The 20203-nt window shown below is 36.4% G+C and overlaps 1 protein-coding gene across 5 annotated transcripts in view; it reads right to left on the bottom strand.

The window, feature by feature from the left end:
• The window catches only part of NPAS3 (neuronal PAS domain protein 3), a 583018-nt gene that overhangs the window by 41535 nt on the left and 521280 nt on the right, over positions 1-20203 (bottom strand). For all 5 annotated transcript variants that reach the window (XM_062495134.1, XM_062495135.1, XM_062495137.1 and 2 more), the window contains one exon: positions 10705-10823. In XM_062495134.1, the coding sequence (XP_062351118.1) occupies positions 10705-10823 (119 nt within the window). The remainder of the gene's footprint in view (positions 1-10704; positions 10824-20203) is intronic.

Raw genomic sequence — 20203 nt, 5'->3', positions numbered from 1 at the left:
GTCCAAATTACTTGTGCACAGAATGAGACTTGTTTACAATTGGTAGTGCAGAATTCATTTCAGGTTTAAATATTTCACTGTAACTGGTATCTACTAATTTTGATTTTTAAAAGGTTTATAACTATTAAATATTTTCATACCTCTAATAATTTGGATCTTATTTCTGAGAATAACTGAGAAGCAGCAACTCAACAGGAGATGAGCTGTGACTGTTATGTTATCAAGATATTTGCCTGGAACAAAATAATGTGGTGATTCCACCACATATTTAATTTCAAAAATTCCTTGAATTTGATTGTGAATAGACTGAAATATTTTGAACAGATTCTTCTTGCTATACAGAGGAGACTTGCACTATTTGTGAGTATGTGACCAACTCTATAAAATGAAGCCTGGGAAGAATACATATTTATTGAACTTTCTTTTGATGGAGGTAATACTGTCAGTTTTGAAGGCATCAGCCTTGCATCCTATTGCTTTAATTTTATGCAGTGTATATTTCTCTCTAAATGTTCCCTAAAACAAGCAAACAAAAAAATCAGTAGAAAAGGAATAGACATCAAACTTTGGAAATATTGTCAAATATTAGTACAATACAATCTTTTTCCATGTATATTTGGACAGAGTCATTGATGTGCTATATTGTTTGGTTTAGGATGGAAAAACATGCAAAGACAGGAATTATAACTGAATATATCTGTAAAAAAAAAGGGGAATGGGAAGGTCTAATGTGCTATCAGAAATAAAAGTGAAAAACATTGTTTACCACTGATAAAACAGACCTTATCTAAGTCTTTTTAATAGCAAGCAATTCACACAGCAATGAGCATAAGAAGTTCAGAGAGAATAAAATACTTATCTGTAAGAAGAGAAATAAAACTTGTAACCCTCCTCAGGGTAACCTCTTCAGAGCTTAGACATCTTTATGCAATTTATATGAATTTTCAGTAAAGACTCCAATATGAAGTTTTTAAGAGAAATACCACTTCTTGCAATACGATTAGTGTTTTCATTTGTTTGCAGTGTTTTTTATGAATTTTAAGTAATGGAGAAAATTAATATAATTGGGCTCAACAGGCTTATTCTCAGATACTGATAATTTTCCTTTAAGCAGGCACAAAATTCTTGGTTCTAAGGAGGAACAGATGAAAAATATAGAAGTAAAAATGAAAATTTTTTATTTCCTACTGGTTAGAGATGCATTAAGGTATATAAGCTTTAGGGTCAGTATAAGCCTTGCTCAGCTTTCATTAAAAGCATTGGGAGTAATAAAGACTTCCATTTTATCTTCAGTGAAATAATACTGCTGAAATATCACCTCATTTTTGATGTCAGCAGTGATTTCTTTTTACCTCCATGATGTCAAATGGGAATTATTATTATTAGAATGACAGCTTCCTAATGATGCTGTAAAAAGGAGAAACTGAAATTCTTTTCACTAAACATCTATATTCTGCTTTCTGCATAGGGTAAAGCAGTTGGGCTCAACCACACACCATTCTTCAGAGAAATAAAGAGGCATGCTCAAACACTTAGAAAAAGAGAAGCAGCTTAAGCACCCAGAAACAGAGGCATAGTGGCTTTCTTCGTTATGTAGTGGTGAATGTGTACTCTGGAGAGTAGAGAAAAATGACATTTGAACTACAGCAACCCTCTCTGGGAAACATGCTCTGAAACACTCATGATCAATTTTCAGTTCTAGAAGGTAAAACTGGCACATCAGAGTCCAGATCACTATCCAGGAGTCATTGCCCCAGGTAAAGTCAGGGAATGAAAGCCTCATGTGATGCCCCCTGTTCAACTATTGGCTTCATGGCAAAGTGAGGGTGGACATATCTGAAATGCTCTGTGCCTTTTTTTCCTCCCATTTTGTCAAATGAGTAAGTACAGAAGAACTTTGTTTCATATGACACCAAAATACATGAATAAGTTTGTTTTTTGAGTAAATGATGGGTTTGAACCTTCTGCAAACACCTATTCATGCAGAAAGTGAAGAGCAGATGCAAACTGGTGCTATCTGCATCAGCAAATGGGGTGTTTTGATTTTCTAATACACTTTGATCAAACATAAAGAGCTACAGTGAACAGTGATTCCCTACCAATTTTGCACTTACTTATAACATATATTGCTTCAAAGTAGTAAAGCCTTTAGGGCGGACACTTCTATGGTGGATATGAAAAAATATTAATCAAATTGGAAGAAAACCCTTCTCTATGTAAGTTTGGGGATTTTTGATATAAGAACAGTAAAGCTTGCAAGGAGCCAAGTCATCTGACAGATGAGGAGGTGGATCCTGCCAGGCCTGCTCTTCTCCCACAGCAAGATGGCAGGAATGGTAGCCCCAGGAATCTCCCCTGGGCTAAATCCAAGGGGCAGGAAATCCAAGGGGCAGGAAATTGCATTTTGCTGCTGATACACTGCTTTGTTTTCTTTCTACGGAAAATAATTTTGGAGTAGCTCTTCTACAGGCTCTTCTATGGTCAGTTGTAGGACAGTTGAGAGCAGGAGTTCTTTCCATTTTTTTTTTCCAACTGTGTTTGTTTGTTGTTTGTTTTGCTGAAAGTTCTGCTAAACTTCACTCTATCTGGTCTGAGTACTTTATCTTCTTTGGCATCTCATTTTGTGTATTCAGGGCCACCATCAAAACAAAGGAAATACCAGCCTGAGAAAATGAAGTGTGAGAAGTGCACTAGAACACAGAGATGATTTGACAGTATTCATGCACTAGGAAGAAAGGCTGAGGATGAGGTACAGCATGTAATCACAGCTGGCTCTGCTACAGCCATGGCTATCTTTGGGAGGTCACTTTATATTTTGGTATGTCAGCACTTTCCAGACTCAGACGAGTGTTGCAAAAGTACATTCATTGATATAAATGACTTTATAAGCAACAGGAAAAAGCCAATAAAAACATTATGCTTTGCACAGGTAAGAACTGCACATAAAGGTGAAAGTTTGAAAAACGTGGAAATAAATGTGTGAGCCTATTTTCTTTTTTCAGCATACTTTTGACAAAAGCTGTGAACTGCTGAAGTGGTAGCGATAAAAAGGTTAAAGTGTCTGCAATTGCAAATTTAAAGCAATCTTTAAATTATGAAAAAAGGTGGGCCAAAGCAACTACTGGCAGCAGTTATAAAACACTGAATTGAGATAGACATACAGGCAGCAGCACCTCTCTGTCCTAAAGCAAATCTTGGCCTTGAGTGCTTTTCTGCGCTCCTATGAAAGGCATATTCCCAGTCATTAACAGTAAACAGTGGTAAACAACATTGGTGGATAACTTCAGAAAACACTGTGGAACAAAGACCTCTTTTTTGTCCCAGTAGGCATTCCTACCTGGAAACTCAATACTGTTATCCTAATGTGTAATAAGAGGTATTTTCTGGCTCCCTCTCTGCTGAGATCTCTTCGCTCTCATCCTGCTCACTGAGCTCTGCCATTAACACTGTAATGGGTCTCACACTGCACTATGAGTTCACATGTCTAGATAATTAGTGCTGCTTATGAAAATGTATCAAGCATTTTCTGTCTCTATGACTCAGTAACACTTGGTTCTTGAAAGAATACCAGATTTGGTTTGGAACTGCTCTCTGTCCGTTTTGAATATTTTATTAGGCATCAGAATAAATCTTGTTTTCAGAATTTTCTCTCACAGTTATATCCACTGGCTTTTAAAAAAGGAGGCTTTAGAATTATATTGCCAAAAACCAGAATCAAAGGCAATCACTGCTAATTTGGTGATAATATTATCTTTTTGTATCCCTTATGCTTTGATAACAGAATTTATGAAAATAAAAAATCTCACAGAAAGCAATCTGTGCTAACTCAATTTTACGTTTTCGTTCCTTCCAGAAAACTGATTTCCCTTTTACTTAGTTTGGAGGAAACCACAACTCCGAGGCAACCTGAACATTTAAGACAATATTTGAGGAGAAACATATCCTGATACAGGTGTCAGGAATACTACAGTATTGTGAGGAATGATCAAAGCTTGAGTTTTTCTTGTATGGAAGATTGCTATTAAAAAGGCCTTTTATATAACACTAACTGGTTAATTTCATTAGTCCTAGTGCAATAATGAATGCCTAACATATATTAATTTTTCCAGATGGTAGAACTGTGCTATAAATCCCATTTATTAAAAGATGCTTAGCCCTGATAATGTTTGTTTTTTTTTTTTTTGTGAGAAAGTAGAATTCATATCTACTGACCACTTAAAAAAATTTGCTTAATGTATTTAGATGCTGAGTGTGAACCAAGCTTTTCCAGACAGCTCTCCTAATACAATCTTACAGTTCTATGTCAAGGCATAAAATGAACCCCAGTCTTCTTAATCTGATTGCAGATTATTATTTCTTGAACCATATCTTTATATCTACAAGTAGATACTTCATAAGAATCAGATTGGCCCATTAGTATTTTGTTCTTTTTCAAGTCATGCTGCATCTTTACTAGCTAAGAGACTTCCTTTTGACAAAAAGGTCATCGATTTACATGGGTGAATTCTCGATCAGTTCTTTCTCACTGACAAATTACCTTTAAGTCTTCCCAGTGCTGAAAAGTCTGGGGAATGCATGTGCTGACATTTAGAAAACTCTTCACATAATGCTTCCTGATGCTGGTTTATTCCTTCTTCACTCAATTAAAGAGGTGTGGTAGTAACCATGTGATAAAGTACTAAATTCTGTACTTTTCTTTCTTCCTACAGAAAAAGGTCATGATCTTTCTGGGATAGAGTAAAATACATGACAGAAAAGATTTCAAGGGGTAAAAATATTAGAAGCGGAGGCAAAATTTTAGGCTAAGCTGTAAAATGGGATAAGCAAATTCCCTCATTTGGAAGAGGGAATGAAATCTGTCTCTAACACAGGCCACGTCCAAAAAATATACCAATCATTAGACTATTCCCTGCCTTCTCTTTCCTCCTCCATCCTAACCCCCTGAAGTGGAAGTGATATATTTGGTCTTTGAAGTGATTTTGGAGTAGGTACACCTTGTTTCTGAATCCCAGGTAACTCTTTCACTTGGATGAGAAACATTTCAATTTTGGATTGAACTAAGAGAACGGTATCACAAGGTGACTCCAATGTAATTTTGTCTTTCTAACACAGTTTATGACTCTCCTGCCCTCTTGGATTAATGAATCCAAATTCTGCCAAAACCTGCACTTCAAGTGCTCAACTAAGACCTGCAAATCTTGACCAGCTTCTCAAATTCTCTAAGAAAAAAATAATTGTGAATAAAGGAAGGAAAAGCATGAAAAAGACTCATAGTAGGACCATGACAGGCATAAAATCTCAACAGAAAATTTAGATTTCCATCTTCAAAATTGTCATTCAAAGAATTCTAACTTTATGATTTTAAATACCAAATATGAGAGTACAGTCTCAGAGAATGTTTAATTTTAAATGAGTTTGTAGAAAGACACAATTGTAAAAAAAAAATAAAAAAAATTAATGAAAACTACAAGACTAATTTGTGAAAACAATTTTCTGGGGTTTTAGGTCTAATTTAAAATATTTTGATATACCTCATACAACTGATGTACGAGGTATCACTAACAACACTTGCATCCTCCACTGAACTGCAGAAATTAGATGTGCAACAAACCATCCAAATTTCTGAACTAAACTCACCAAACCAATTTTTTTTTTTAATATAGCAATTTACTTATTTTTATGCAGACTGCCTACTGGAAGTGACAGCCTGAAAATTTTCTAGGATGTCTTTAAGTCTGCTGATGGGTCTTTAAGATGTTTAATTGCCAGCTTCATGGGAGATGGAGAGGCAACAGATGTTGGTTATAACAAATTCCAGAGTGACAGAAAAAATTCCATAATATTCCTGATTCTAAATTCCAGAGTGACAGTAAAAGTACAAGACAATCTCCTCGTGTTTGCTTATCCACTTCTGTAATAGCTTATAATATTCCATAAAACAGTAGAGGAGTATGTATGGATAGATATTAGCACCTCTGATGAGTTGATGAGCTGGAAATAGCTGGCAACTACTAACTCTGATGCTGTTTGAGGCTTTGAATAATTCTTGATCCCATTAGTTAAGCTTTGTTCAAGAGAACAGTATCAGGTCATGAAAGTTTGAACAAAGAAAATTCTAGCACAATCTGACAGGCAAGTAAATATCACAAAACAATAATAGGATACTGTAGAGGAGTAGAAAATGTACCACTGGACCTGAAAAAAACTATTTTTGAATTAAAATTAGCTTTGACATATGATTAAGTCAGACAATAGAAAAATTGAATTTGGAAAAACTTTTAAGTGGACAGAACTGTGACCCTCAAAGGGAAGAAAACTAATGTAAAAGGAGTTAAAATGAAGGTAAAAATAAAATTAAATACAAAACTATCTTTCACTGATGAAAATTAAGTACTGAATAAAAAGGGAAGATGTGTTATGTTTTCAGTGGAGAACAAACAGTAAGTCTTTCCAGCATGTATCTCAGACAACAGCTGCAATAGTAATACATTCTGAGTTTTGCAGTGAATAGAATTATAATTTTTTCTTTTTATTTGTTTTCCATGTGTTTTATCAGTTGACTAAATTTAATTTCACTGTCTTAAAAGATTTTAAATTTATTAACTGAAAAATTAATGACTCTCTAGTACTATATGTAAACTCTTTTCCTGCAAGCCTCTGAGCTTAAGAGCATTAAGAATGGGAAATTCTAATTCAAGGAGAGTGCTAGGGAACAATGAAAGGGAAAGAGAGAGGAAGGATTAATCATGTAATCACTTTTCCACTTACACTTTTAAGGTAGCGTAATACATGGAAAAAGGCCATTACCTCCATCTTTACAGGTAATTCAGAACTAGTTATGTCAGTGCAGGAAGGGACTATAAACAGGTTCATCTCATGTCAGAATTGTCTAGAGCAGAGTTTATTTGAGGCATACATATGTGTAGATTTATGTCTGCTTTTTGTTTCAACATTTCTTTTGATAGAAAATTAGTTTTGACTAGATCAACCTGAATGATTAATCAATTTCATTCTTGGACTGTTTTCACTTTTATGTGATTTTCCTAAGCCAGGGACCACTCATTCTGAAAATTGACTAAGCATCTTGTGAACCACCTCAATCATTTGCTGTCTATAGGAAACATTCACCAGCAGTCCTCAAAGCAAGGCAAAATGTCGATGTGGTTCTGAGCTCAGCAAGATTTTGGATCAAGACATAACTACTTCACAAAGATGAAAAATTGTCATTGCTGGAGGACTGAATCCATGGGAAGCTGAATACCTTTGAGAGAGCTGAAATCTGACTCACAACACAGACAGTTCCTAGCACATTGCTCCCAAAGAATGGTTATATGCTGATTCAGGGGGGGTTACCCCTGAATCCCCTTACAAGAGCTCAAGGGAAGGTGTTGACCAAGAGCCCTTTTACAGATGGAAAATTCAATGCTCTGTTGTATCCTGAAGGTGTGAGACAGCAGCTCCTTAGTCAGCCTGCAGGAACTCTGCTGCCCATGATGCCAGCTGACACAGGGTTTCCTGACTAAGTGCTGAAGTACTCCCAGGGACCTCTGATGCAGAACTTAGCCAGCTTTTCCCATGATCTTTCTTAATGTGATGCAACTATTCTTCCCTGTTGATAATTTCTTACAGATGTACATCCAAAAGGCTCATGAATTTTTCTTACTTTTGATAAAAGACATACCTTAATGAATTCAAGAGGCCTTGTTTGTTCTAGAGATGGACTTTTAGAAATCAGTGATTCCTAAAAGTGACATTTAACATAGTGTTGATTTGTATTATGCTTCTTGTCAGATACACCAACTGACAAGAATATTTAAACATGGCAGTTCTTAAAACTCAGTTAAAAGAATATTCACTTGATCCAACTCCTCTAAAATGAATGTATTATTTTTCTGGGGCTCACTGTGGGCATGGATAATGATCCTTCCATAGAACACGGAGTGCCAATAACCATGCTTTTGAAAAACTGTCAGAGTGCAATTCATATTGCTGGACACAGTTGAATTCAGCCAAATACTGCCAGTTACAAAATCCTTTAAAAAATCAAAAAGCAGAAGAACTGCACATCTATTTTTACACCTGCCTAGGGCTTGTAGGCTGTTTATGGAATTTTACTCAAGCTGACTTACCTCATGAAAAAATTTGGAAAAACCCCAATGTTTTATTTACAGGCAGTTTTGTTTACTGCCTTTTTTAACCCCATACTTTTTATCCATTAATTTTGTTTAGGAAAAACTGGCTAAAAAATTATATCCACTCTTTGAAAAATAATTTTGTTGTACTTTCGATATCTCAGTTATGGTTTTAAATGATTCTATGAGGCATTAGCAATTCTAAGAGAAATTAAATTGTATTTATATGATAGACATAACCATGTCTTTTGAGCCAAGGGTCTACTGTGAATTTCAAAAGTTGTATTGTAATGAGTAAAAATCACACCTTGCGAAGCCACCTTATATGTCCTATTCTGATGTCAGACTAAGATTAGATTGTCAAGAGTCCAAGAGAGTGGATGACAGTCATTCATCTCTTCCTTTGTTTCTACCTACCTCTGGCAAAAAAAGTAAGACTACAAAATCTACAGACACATTCCCTATCTGAAGCCATTATTATTGCATCAAAAATATCCATCAGAGCAATATCTCTATCAGTCTAACTTTGTCCAAGCCTGGGTGGACCATGCCTAATCATGAGAATCAGTTTAACTTCAATGACCTAAAAAAGCAGTGTGGTGCTGTTCACACTCTGGGGGGAAGTGAGAGACCTGACAGGTCTGAGAGAGAGGCCATCCCTTGTGGACCTCCTGAAGTTCAACAAGGACAAGTGCAAGGTCCCTGGGCCAGGGCAATCCCAAGCATGAATACAGGCTGGGTGTGGAATGGATTGAGAGCAGCCCTGAAGAGAAGGACTTTGGGGGGAGGAGAGGCTGCACATGACCTGGCAAGGTGCGCTCACAGCCCAGAGAACCAAGTGTGTCCTGGGCTGCATCAAAAGAAGCATGGCCAGCAGGGTGAGGGAGGTGACTCTCCCCCTCTACTCCTTTCTGGTGAGATCTCCACCTAGAGTGCTGCATCCACCTCTGGGGTCCCCAACGCAGCAAGAGCACAGACCAGAGTAGGGCCATGAAAATATTTAGATGGATGGAATGTCTTTCCTATGTGGTGGGTAGAAAGGCTGAAAGAATTGGGGCTGTTCAGACTGGAGCAGAAGGATGGTAGGCTTAGATTAGATATGAGGAAGAAATTATTCACTGTGAGGGAGATGAGACACTGTCCAGAGAAATGGTGTATATCCCATCCCTGGAATTGTTCAGGGCCAGGCTGATGGAGCTATGAGCAACCTGGTCTGGTGGAAGGTGTCCCTGCTCATGCCAGGGAGGATTGAACTATATATCTTTGAGATGGCTTCCAACCCAAGCCATTCTATGACTCCATGATGTCATTCATTCATTCATTCATTCATTCATTCATTCATTCATTCATTCATTCATTCAATTTCATTTTATTCTCCTTCTTCCTCCTAAGACACTTCAGTGTCAATACACTTCCTTGTCTTGATACCTCCCCAGACTTGTAAACATGAACAAGTACTCAGTGCATTCTTTCAGATGCTGACAATTAAACAGAACACAGATCAAAACTTGTGATGCCTTAAGAAACCACTGCTTAAAACTTCTACTAGCAACAACTTTAATCATCCTGGAGTAGGCACATCTTGCTTAGGAGTCTAAGAGAAGGACTCCCAGTCACTTTCTTGCAAAGAAGATATTTCTGCTAGATTTTGATTTCTCAGGTAGCTACCACAATGCTATGTTATTAAGAATTTTTTGGGAAAAGTGACTTGGGGAATTTTACTTTAAAGTTTCTCTAAATCTTCCTCTAAAAATTGAAACAAAATGGTTGTGAAAGCTTTTAAATGAACACTGACAAGCAACTTCTTTAAATACCCACACATTCTCAGAATTATTTTCTTGCACCACTCTTTCATATTGTATAAAACTTAATGGATGACATATTTCATTCCAGAAGTTGACAATGTTAAAAATGTGTTATTCCTTCTAGTTTTAGTACACTGCAAAGCCAGTGATAGCTACAGGCGCTATGAGCAATATACGACTAAAGAAAAATGAGATTACTGCTGATAAGGAACAAGAGACTTTCATATCTTAAAAGAGGCTGAAATCCAGCAAATATGATCCCCAGCAGCAGATGCCCCACAGATAGACAATGAAAGAAAAATGGTGGAAAAGTACTCAATGTGGCTCATTGTTTCCTACAGCTGGAATGACAGCAAAATGAAATAGCATGCTGCCTGCATGAAGAAATCCCACCTCTCTGGGAAAAACATAACCCGAAGATGACTAATAGTCTAACAAAATGAGCAGTAATTTTCCACAGTGGGAAAAGTGATATTACTCTGACTCACCTTCTTTGGTAAAAGATACCTTTACTTGGGAAGTGTTGCTCTTTTGAAGGCTATCATGCTGTTATCATCAACATTTATCATAATAATGATGAATTTAATGGAAGTGCAGTACAAAAGCCAAACTCAGGCTGGAAATAAGTATTAATGACTTTTTAACAAAAGGAATGAGACATATGCAAATGTGAAATAGCTCCTCTCTCTGTCTGTTAAGGTGCTCCTGGAACATGAATGAACATAATTTCAGGATGTCAATATTTCATGCTACAATGCAAACCTTACCTTATATCCTGATGATTTGATGTGCACTCCTCGCTTGGTCAGTGTAGATTTCATTCGGATGAAAAAAGAGCGCTCTAGAGTGTTGTCACTGGTTAGCAAACTGGGGTTTGTAGATTCCACTAGGGAACAGAAAAAAATACATATACACATAATTTAGATTTTATACATCCCCTCTAAGCTATTTTTCAGGTGCAATCCTTGAACTCACTAAAAATAAATGACTGATGGATGCTAAGAGTGTTGTAATCAATTTACCTCATTTAGAAAATGTTTATTTAGCAAAAAAGAAATTACAAAAATATACATATACTCAGTATGTCTCATTTCCAAGTTATTTTTCCCATAGAATTTTTAACAGAGATTTGTCTCATTAACTCTTTCTTGCCCAATTTAGTAATTCTAGAGTTGGAGGGTATGTCGCTAGAGTGTATGACATTGCTTTAAAAGCTGCTTGTCAGTACTTTGTAAAAGGCAAATTCTCACTTAGGTAGCAATTCTTCCCGAGATAGGCTGACAATTCTGCACAGTTTTATTCCCTAGTCTCACCTCAGCTGCAGTGATACCTGAGTTACTGCTGGATTTGTGTGCCTTGGTTTTCACATTACTGAGGGGAAATTAGGGCCTTTATTATCAATAAAGAATTAACAATCTGAAGGCAAGAATTCTCAAGTAAATGATGCATATTATTATTATTGTCATCATATCATCCATTATTGGTGATTAATTTGTCATTAATGAAATACCTTTTTAGTCCAACTGAAGGGATATTACTTGCTCACCATTAAGTACAGCTCTCACCTGCACTTCTTGCTCCCTTAACTGTTACCACTTAAAATACTTAAGAATCTTAGTATAAATCATTATAAAATAGCATCAGCATTGAGATATTCTTTATGCAATCTTTATTATTCCTAATTTTAGCCCTGATAATCAACATATCCCCAAAATACTGTTAATTGGAAAATTCTGGAGCATCTTACAATAAACAGACCTTATTTGAGATAAAAGAAATTTCAGTTTCAGTGAGGAATTTACAGGGAATAAAGAAAACATTTTGAAACTGTGCTTCTATTGTTTAGGAGAACCATAAAAACTACTAGTAGAAAGTGTTTAGGTATTTAAAATGCATTTGTTATGCAGTCAACAGAAAAGCAGAAACTTGTTTGTGAACTAAGGATTATATTGAGTTGTCCTTGATTTAATGTGGTCAACTTGTCTTGTGTTTGTGACATTTCAGCTCTATTGTGATAACTGACAACAGTGCCCCTTTCTTTAGTATGTCTCTTAAGATTTTTTTGTTTTAGAGAGCATGAATTCGATGTCATTTTAAATGTACAGCTCTTTATCACTCGAGGGAAAAGCAGAGCCATGTTATATTTAGTACTTTCATTTCTTCTGATTAAATATGAATTACTATGAAATTTTTCTCATCATCTAACACACCATAATACGCCAACAGCTTTTTAATACACTGTATAAGCACAAACTTCTGCTCTAAGAGTTTAATTTGCCCCTCTAATCCAATCACATCAACCTTATTTCTCTTATCAGAGATTCCCATTTTGAATTAAATGAGCTCATTAGTTTTAATCAAAAGCAGAGAGATCAAAACTTAAACGTAAATGCTTTAGATCAGAACTGTCAGTCAGCCGTGCAGTTCTATTTTACTAAAACACAAGATCAGAGACCCTTAGAACCAATTTTTTCTCGTAAGGGACGCCAAGAGCTTGAAGACGCTATATCCCTTTTTTTTTTTTCTCCCAAGGACAGATTATACATTTAAGGTTAGACTTAATTTAGAGTATTTTTTTCATCCTGGTGGAAATGGGAAAGTATGCCATTCTGCTGTTGTCTCTTTCACATTTATTGGTGCGGGTCCTTGGAGACCTGAACAAATGCGAAGCCATCACAATCCATGCAACAAACCTGTCCTCAAAAAATTCAGCTCTGTTCAGCAATATCACATAAGAAATAAAACTCGGAAGGGGAAGATATGTTTCAGGGTGTGGGACAGTTAAACCCTGAAACAGCATCCAAAGTCACCCAGACAGAAGCAGTACTGGTAAGAGGAGGATCATAATTAATTATTATTTTTATTGTAGAGTACAGTGCAGTAGTTAAAGAGTACATTAAGAAACCACAGCATGGGTGCTTCCTGCTGTGTGAAGAAATGCTAAAATCAGGTTAACAAGTGTAACTCTTGTAGACCAGCACATTATGCTCTAGCACAGGCAGTAAGTACAATATGTCCTCCTGTGTTCTAACAGTAATTACCAAAACATACAGAAGTAATATTAATTAAACACACACTATCTTATGCTCAAAAAAAGATCAGGCTGTAATACATGTGTACCATTCCCAAAAAATGGAAATTAAAATTTCTCTTTTATACACAGTTAAATGAAAGAAAAGATAACAACTGACATACGGTAAAGTGTACATGGCATTGATTTTTTTGGGGCTCGTTTAATCATATATCATAAGATTAACATAATTTTGCTGTTATTATACCAGCTACAAAACCTATACATCTCTTTAAGTGAATGTTATAAAATGCACATATTTTATCCAACAGACTGGAACAGTGTCATATAAATATGAATGTTGAAGTGTTTGATTTTCTTTCACAAAAAGTATCCGAGAGTGTATGTATGAGATGGGATTAGTTACCTGAAAGTCCAGAACAGCTTATGAACAGCATTTTGAATTTTTGAATTTCTGTCAAGAGAGAACCATTAGGGCTGATAGTGCGAATCTGCATTCAGAGTTGCACCCACCCACGGCAGATACTGTAACAATGCTGATAGTGGTTATGTATGCAGGATTTTAAAAATAGGATGTGTAGAGAGCAGATCTCGTGATGTCAGTGAGATCTGGACAGGACTATTGGAATATGGTCCATTATGAGTTCTCAGGAGTTGGTTTTAAATGCCTATCACTGAACCTTTTCAAGTTTTCTTTTCAATTATGTCAAAGCAGACTTGCAATCTGAGGAGTATCAGAATGAAGCTCTAGCAATTTGATTATTTTAAAATTATAATCTAAAATCTTTTAAAAAAGCCTGAAATAAACAATGTTCAGTTGGCTTGATACTGTAGAAACAAAAAGTGTCTTTTTACACTGAAAAAATAAGGCTTCCTGCTTGAATTTGCTGAGTTTGAACCTACTGTTGAGTTATAAACTTCTGAAACTGTGAGTTTAGAATGCTAATTATGTGATAAAAGTCAATGCTTACTGCATGTGAATTAAAGTATTTTACACTGTCAGACTTAGAAGTATAAAAAATAAGTCTAGGTTGTCTTTGCAAAGCAGGTAATTGTGTACTCTGCTGGGAAAACACTTGCCTTTGTGTGCCCTTAAACATCTTCAGCAGATACTACTAAAGGAATAAACCTCTTCTCTTTCCACACTCAAAGCTGATAATGCAGGATGAGATTTCTAGACATAAGGAATGCATTTTCCATTTCAAAGGGAATGAAGCTGCAATCCACTGTACCCATACAGAAGTGACACAAATGTTAAAAAGCTTAAGAGCCACAGAGGCAAATGGGAAGATATTATGAAACAGCAGCCATTTCACAAAACTATTTTGTTATCTTCTTAATTTACTGAGATTAGTTTAATGAGTTTAGCTCTGTTGGTCAGAGCATGATGCTAGTAATGCCAAGGCTGTGGGTTTGGTCCCTGTATGGGCCGTTCACTAAGAAGTTGGACTCAATGATCCTTGTCCCTTCTGAACTGGTCCCTTCCAGTTCAGAATATTCAGTGATTCCGTGAACTTCTGTGATTCTAAGCATTTCTTTGCAAACAAACCCTTTATCTCTGATCCTTCAATGGTCTTTGCTATGGGAATAATCTTGGCCCCAGACCTCACAAAGCAGTCATGCATTGTTGAACTTCACATGCTGGAAGAGTTCTTCTGATTCTTCTGGTGGGACAAAAACATGCCCATAGCTGGAGGACTGAGGTCCATGGCTCTAACCCTGCAGGGGTCTGCAGAGGTACTGCACACCTGTGTGAAGTCTGACTACATTAATGCTATAGAGCAAAACAATGTAAACCAGTGCAAATAATTCTCTTGCACACCAATAGCACAAATACTGTCCCTGCGAGTGATTCACAAGAACATTCACATTTAGATAAAATATTTGTCCCCAAGGAAAAAAAAAGAAGTTCCACATTTGATTTATGTCTTAAATAACAAAAAGCTGCCACAGTAGGCTGAATAAAGAAACCCCAACTTCCGGGGGTTTTTTTTATTGACATGCATTAAGAATAATTGAGAGGACAAAAATGCACTTTTGCATGCCAAACAGAGAAAAGAGAGTCTTCTCATTTTTAGAAAGACAGGAAGTTATTATAGAGGGAAAATCAAACATCAACAAGGAATTTGAGGAGACTGGCAGAAAAAAATACCTTATGGTTTAAAATAAAGCATCTTATGGATCTTGTAGAATTTTAGGAAGCTTTCACCTGGCTTTTATTTCACTTCCTTGAAAGCATATGTCCATGCATTTTAAAAAAGACATTCTCAAACACCAACTATACAGCCAGCTCTTAAAAGAGGAACAAAAAAAGAGAACATACAAAACAGTAAGAAAAAGTGAGATATTTTCCTGTTATTTTCTGCACTTGCAAACCTCTTCTCAGATTTTCTTAAAGTTTTATAAACCTTTGCATAGGGAACTGAGAATTATTATGTTCAAATGAACAATTAGGTAATCCAAATCTATCATTTTCAGTTGGACTAGATGCAGTTTTTAAATGTTTCTATTTCTTCTGTGCAGTTTATTGTCTGCAACCAGGCATTAAAGACTAAGAAAATTTAACCTTGAGTACTTAACTGCCTTTAATCAGAAAAGTGACTCTCAAAAAAAAAAAAATCACTGTTTACCAAGATCATTCTTTCTCAGTATCTTACAGAACAAATATGATCATTTTATAGACTAAAGGATAGATTTTCACAACTACTAACCCAACAAATAAGATTCAAAAACTACAAGCTAAGACAATTTTTTTCCAGTAAGTGCAAGTTACTATACTTAGCAATTGTGCAAATGAATGGTTTTAAGTGAAGTGGGTTCAGGCTGATTGCAGGCTGAACATGAGCAAGTACTGGAAGCTGAAATTTGTTCTAGGGAACTGCTGAAGACTCCTGGACTATTTGGATGAACCACTTTGGCTTATTTAGGGACACTGACAGCCTGCCTGGATAGTGACTGAAGGGCACAGAGCTCGCAAATTCTATAGGTGCTCTCTTGGTCTCACCAGTGTGCTGAGCATCCTGCCAAATCAAGGACTATATGAACTATTTATTTAACATTGTGGGTGGCAGAGACTCATTCATTCTTCCAAAGCAATACTGTTTCTAAAAGGAGGAATAATATTTTTGCTGTAAGCCGTCCCAGTTATAAACAGGAATTTAATTCCTGAATAACCAGATTTGGATCTGAAATTCATGGTACTTGTAAGTGACTGGGTAAAACTCATAACATTTCTGTTTTGCTATTTACTGAAAAACCGAAGAAGTCAAGAATTGGACCCAAATTTTAGGTGATTTTGTTCCATTCTTTCCTTTACATAGGGGGAATGATACTGGACTCTGGGTAAGGCATCACTCAAAAGGGGAAAATTTAGGGCAGCTCTTTCAAAAGAAATGAAAAGAAAGATGACTTCTTATAAAGAATTTATATCTAGCTAATGTTTTCAGACAAGATAATAAACTGTTCTTTTTTGTCACCCTACCTTCACGATGAAGACAATTCACTTTTCATGACCTATAGGCCTACTAGAAATTCAAAGGCATATAAACTTTAAATGCTATCAGATTTCTGTTGAAAGCTACATCTTTTAATGTTTTTCTATTTGTTGGTTTTTTCCCCTACTCTTATCTCTCCAGATTTTCCAGACCAAATGACTGATGGTATAGCCTAAGTTGTCTTATGTAAAATCCTTAATTTTTTATAAAACATTGAAAAATTACATGTAATGCAATGCTTTGTTGACATTGCTTTTTGACATTTAACATTGTAATGCAAATTTGACATTGAAGCATTACATGCAATATATTTATTTAATTTCTTTCACAATTTTTAAAGAATACGCTATATATATTTACATCTAGAGATATGACTATTTTTATAATGACTGTAATTACTGCACTATGGTCCCCACGTAACGGTGCACTCTGTTAAGCTTAGATGTTTGAAACTCGGAGAACAAGAGACTAACTCAGATATATCCAAGTTTTTTTAGTGTGAAAAAAGTCCATGCATGCAGGCAAAACACAGCTCAGTGAAGTAGCAGTGAATTTAGTTACAACAGCCAAGAAAGTGAGAGAACATATTTAATACCTGATCTACATGCATGCTATAGTTCGGGTACCAAAATGGTTGGATCTGCAGAGGAATAAGCCACGCTTTGGAAAGTTATCCTGTAGCATTACATGCAATGAGCTTACCCTGTTTGATTTTAAATTCAACTATGTGCATGTACTGACTATAACTTATGTAGGTGAAACTGAAGTAAAAACTTATTGGAAGGCATTTCCAGGTATTATCAGAGGCATTTTTGAATGTTCTATTACCCTTGAAGAACAAAAGTAATCTGAACTACCCTGATTGGACTAATAATCATCACAGAATCATAAAATGGTTTGGGTTGGAAGGGACCTTAATGATTGCCTAGTTCCTAGCCCCTTCCCATGGGCAGGGATACCTTCCACACTCCAGGATGCTCAGAGCCCATCCAACAGGGCCTGGAACACTTCCCAGGGATGGGGTATTCACAACCTTTTGGGCAAACACAATGTCCACCTTTCTCATAGTAAATAATTTTTTCCTCCTATCTAATATAAACCAAACCTCCTGCAGTTTATGACCACACCCCCTTCTCCTGTCACTTCATGCCCTTGTAAAAACTCCCTCTCCAGCTTTCTTGTAGCTCTCTTTAGCTACTGGAAGGCTGCTCTAAGTTCTGCCCAGACCTGTCTCTTTTTCAGACTGAACAATTGAAGTCTCTCAGCCTTTCCCAGTCTGAGAGGTGTTCTATCCCTCTAAACATCTTGTGGCCCACCTCTGGACTGTGTTCCATATAGATCTCTTGGGCTGGGACCCCAGAGCTGGATGCAGCACTGCAGGTGGGGTCTAGTGAGACTGGAGTAGAGGGGCAGAGTCCCCTCCCTCACTCTGCTGGCCACACTGCTTTGGATGGAGCCAGGATAAGCTCAAGTAATACTTTATTTAATGCCTCAAAGCTTTCCTTCTTGTGCATCCCCTTCTATTTCTTCTTCTTCCAGTCTAGAAATGTCTTATCAGGCTATTAATTCCTAATATAATGCAATTTACTTCCCATGTAAACTTTATCCCACAGAATTTTTTACGTGTCTGGTAAAATAAAGAGTGAATTTAGAGCCAGGACAGAGCTATAAATAAAGTATGTCCGGGATGAAACTATGAATAAGATTTTTGTTACACTATTACATTGAAAGACAGATTTTACAACAAATTTTGGTATTTCAGTGATCTATGAAAGACACAGAATGTTTTTGCTTATTTGAAAACAAGATAATAAAGATTCATTATTAATGGAATTAATTATGATAGGAAAATTTAACTCTGAAAAGTGTTTGAAAATGTTACAGTCTACTGGGTTTCAATCCATTATCTAAAAACTTGCAGATGCACCCATACTCATCCAACAGACTAGAACAACTCCTGAGGAGTTGTTATGGTCTTGCGAGTGAGTGGTACATAAATGATCCTGCATACGAAGCTCAAAATTCCCTCTACACTTTTACGTCTAAGGTTAATTTATTTTAAACAAGAGAATAAACAATCTGACCCAACCTGTTGACTTGGTTTCATATGATGTCAGCAACACTCAGACATTTTCAAGGCTCGGTGAAAGTCCCAAAGAAAATCAGCAGAGTAATATAATTTCCTTACTGTTTACTTTCTTTGAAGCAATTCTAATGAAGTTTGAAACAGGACACATCCAATGTATGGAAGAGGTCCTGATATTAGGAAAATGTAGTATCATAAACAAAAGTATACCTCTCCTTTGTTACGGAATGTTTATGGAGAGAAAAAAAAAGGGGGAAATGAGAAAACAACAAAGGAGAAAAACAAAAAAAAAAGCACTGACTACTTTTGAGGGTAAAAACTTCACTGAATTCCCCAAGAGTTTTATGGTCCTGTGAGGAATAGAGGACTAGATGTTTAATCTCCTTTGAGATGTGGCTGGTTTCCACAACTTAAATTATCATTATCCTTACTGAGCAGCTTCTTATAAACAATTCTGAGCATTTTGTTCCAGCACAAAACTGCCATTAAAGGCTGATGTTGTTCCCCCTCTCCTGTGCTAGAAAAACTGAGGGTATTTTTTTCTTTCTTGCTAGTTTTCTGCTCTTGCCTAGCAACTTGTGAATCATTAACTGACACTACAGAGCATAGCTGTGAAAATAACTGTGGTTTAGAGCTGCCAATAATGGCCCACTAAAGTTCCTTCCCTGCACATGGAATAAAAACACCTCCAAGAAACATTAAAAAGTCTCTTCTGATGTTGCTTAACATTGCCAGCCTGCTTGGGCTTAAAAAGCACCAATATAGGGGTTGCTTTCCAGATTTTCATATGCCAAATGGGAGGTGCTTTTTGGTGAAGCTTTTCCCTGAGGAAAAGGAGAGCAGCTGAGTTACCTCACGCTGCAAAGTTGATGTTTGGATGATCCCACTCCAGGGAAACATACACAAGTGCCACAGTCAAGCTGCTACTAGTAGATGTGTCTGTACTCAGCAACTAAGCAGTAGGAAAGTTCAAGAGAAAAAAAAAAGGAGCATTATAAAGATACTCTTTGGGAGCACATGACATCCAGCAAAAGCCATTATGCAGCAGTCTGAGTATACCAAGGAGCAACAGTATGAATACAAAAAGTGAGTGTTTGAAGCCTTAGTGGAATTCCCTGAAAATATAGCCACTTGAGGAATCTATTTCTTCAGAAAATACCTTTTGTGCTGCTGGGATATTTGGGGGATTCTATTTTCAATACCTGTTTTCTGGATCTAGTGGAGCAATACTTTTATCATGACTATAAAATGGTTATGAGCCAATTCCTCATATGAAACAGTCAGTAACAGTGGGGCTTTTTTATGACAAACATGATGTCAGACAAAGGGCATCAGGACTTAGTCTTTGTACTACAATACAAAATAACAATACATAAACACCTTTGTGAAAGCAGCTTGAAACCCCATGTTTTCTATTAAAAAGTCATGTTCAATCTTCACTGTTGATAGAACAGAATAGCTAACACAGAGAACACTGTATATCAGAAAGGTCAATAGTTATTATGAGCTACAAATATATTTTTTTCCATCCTTCAGGCTGTTTAGCGCATATCACAGCATGAGCAGCTGTCTTCTTTAATGCTTTTAAATTTAGAATCCCAAAGAGGAAGAAAAAATTACATTTACAATGATTGCTCTTTGCTTTTGTAAGTTTA

This window comes from Cinclus cinclus, chromosome 6 (assembly GCF_963662255.1).
Source record: "Cinclus cinclus chromosome 6, bCinCin1.1, whole genome shotgun sequence".
Taxonomy (NCBI): Eukaryota; Metazoa; Chordata; class Aves; order Passeriformes; family Cinclidae; genus Cinclus; species Cinclus cinclus.
The sequence above is the reverse complement of the archived record's forward strand: the minus strand, read 5'-3'. Positions and strand labels throughout refer to the sequence as shown.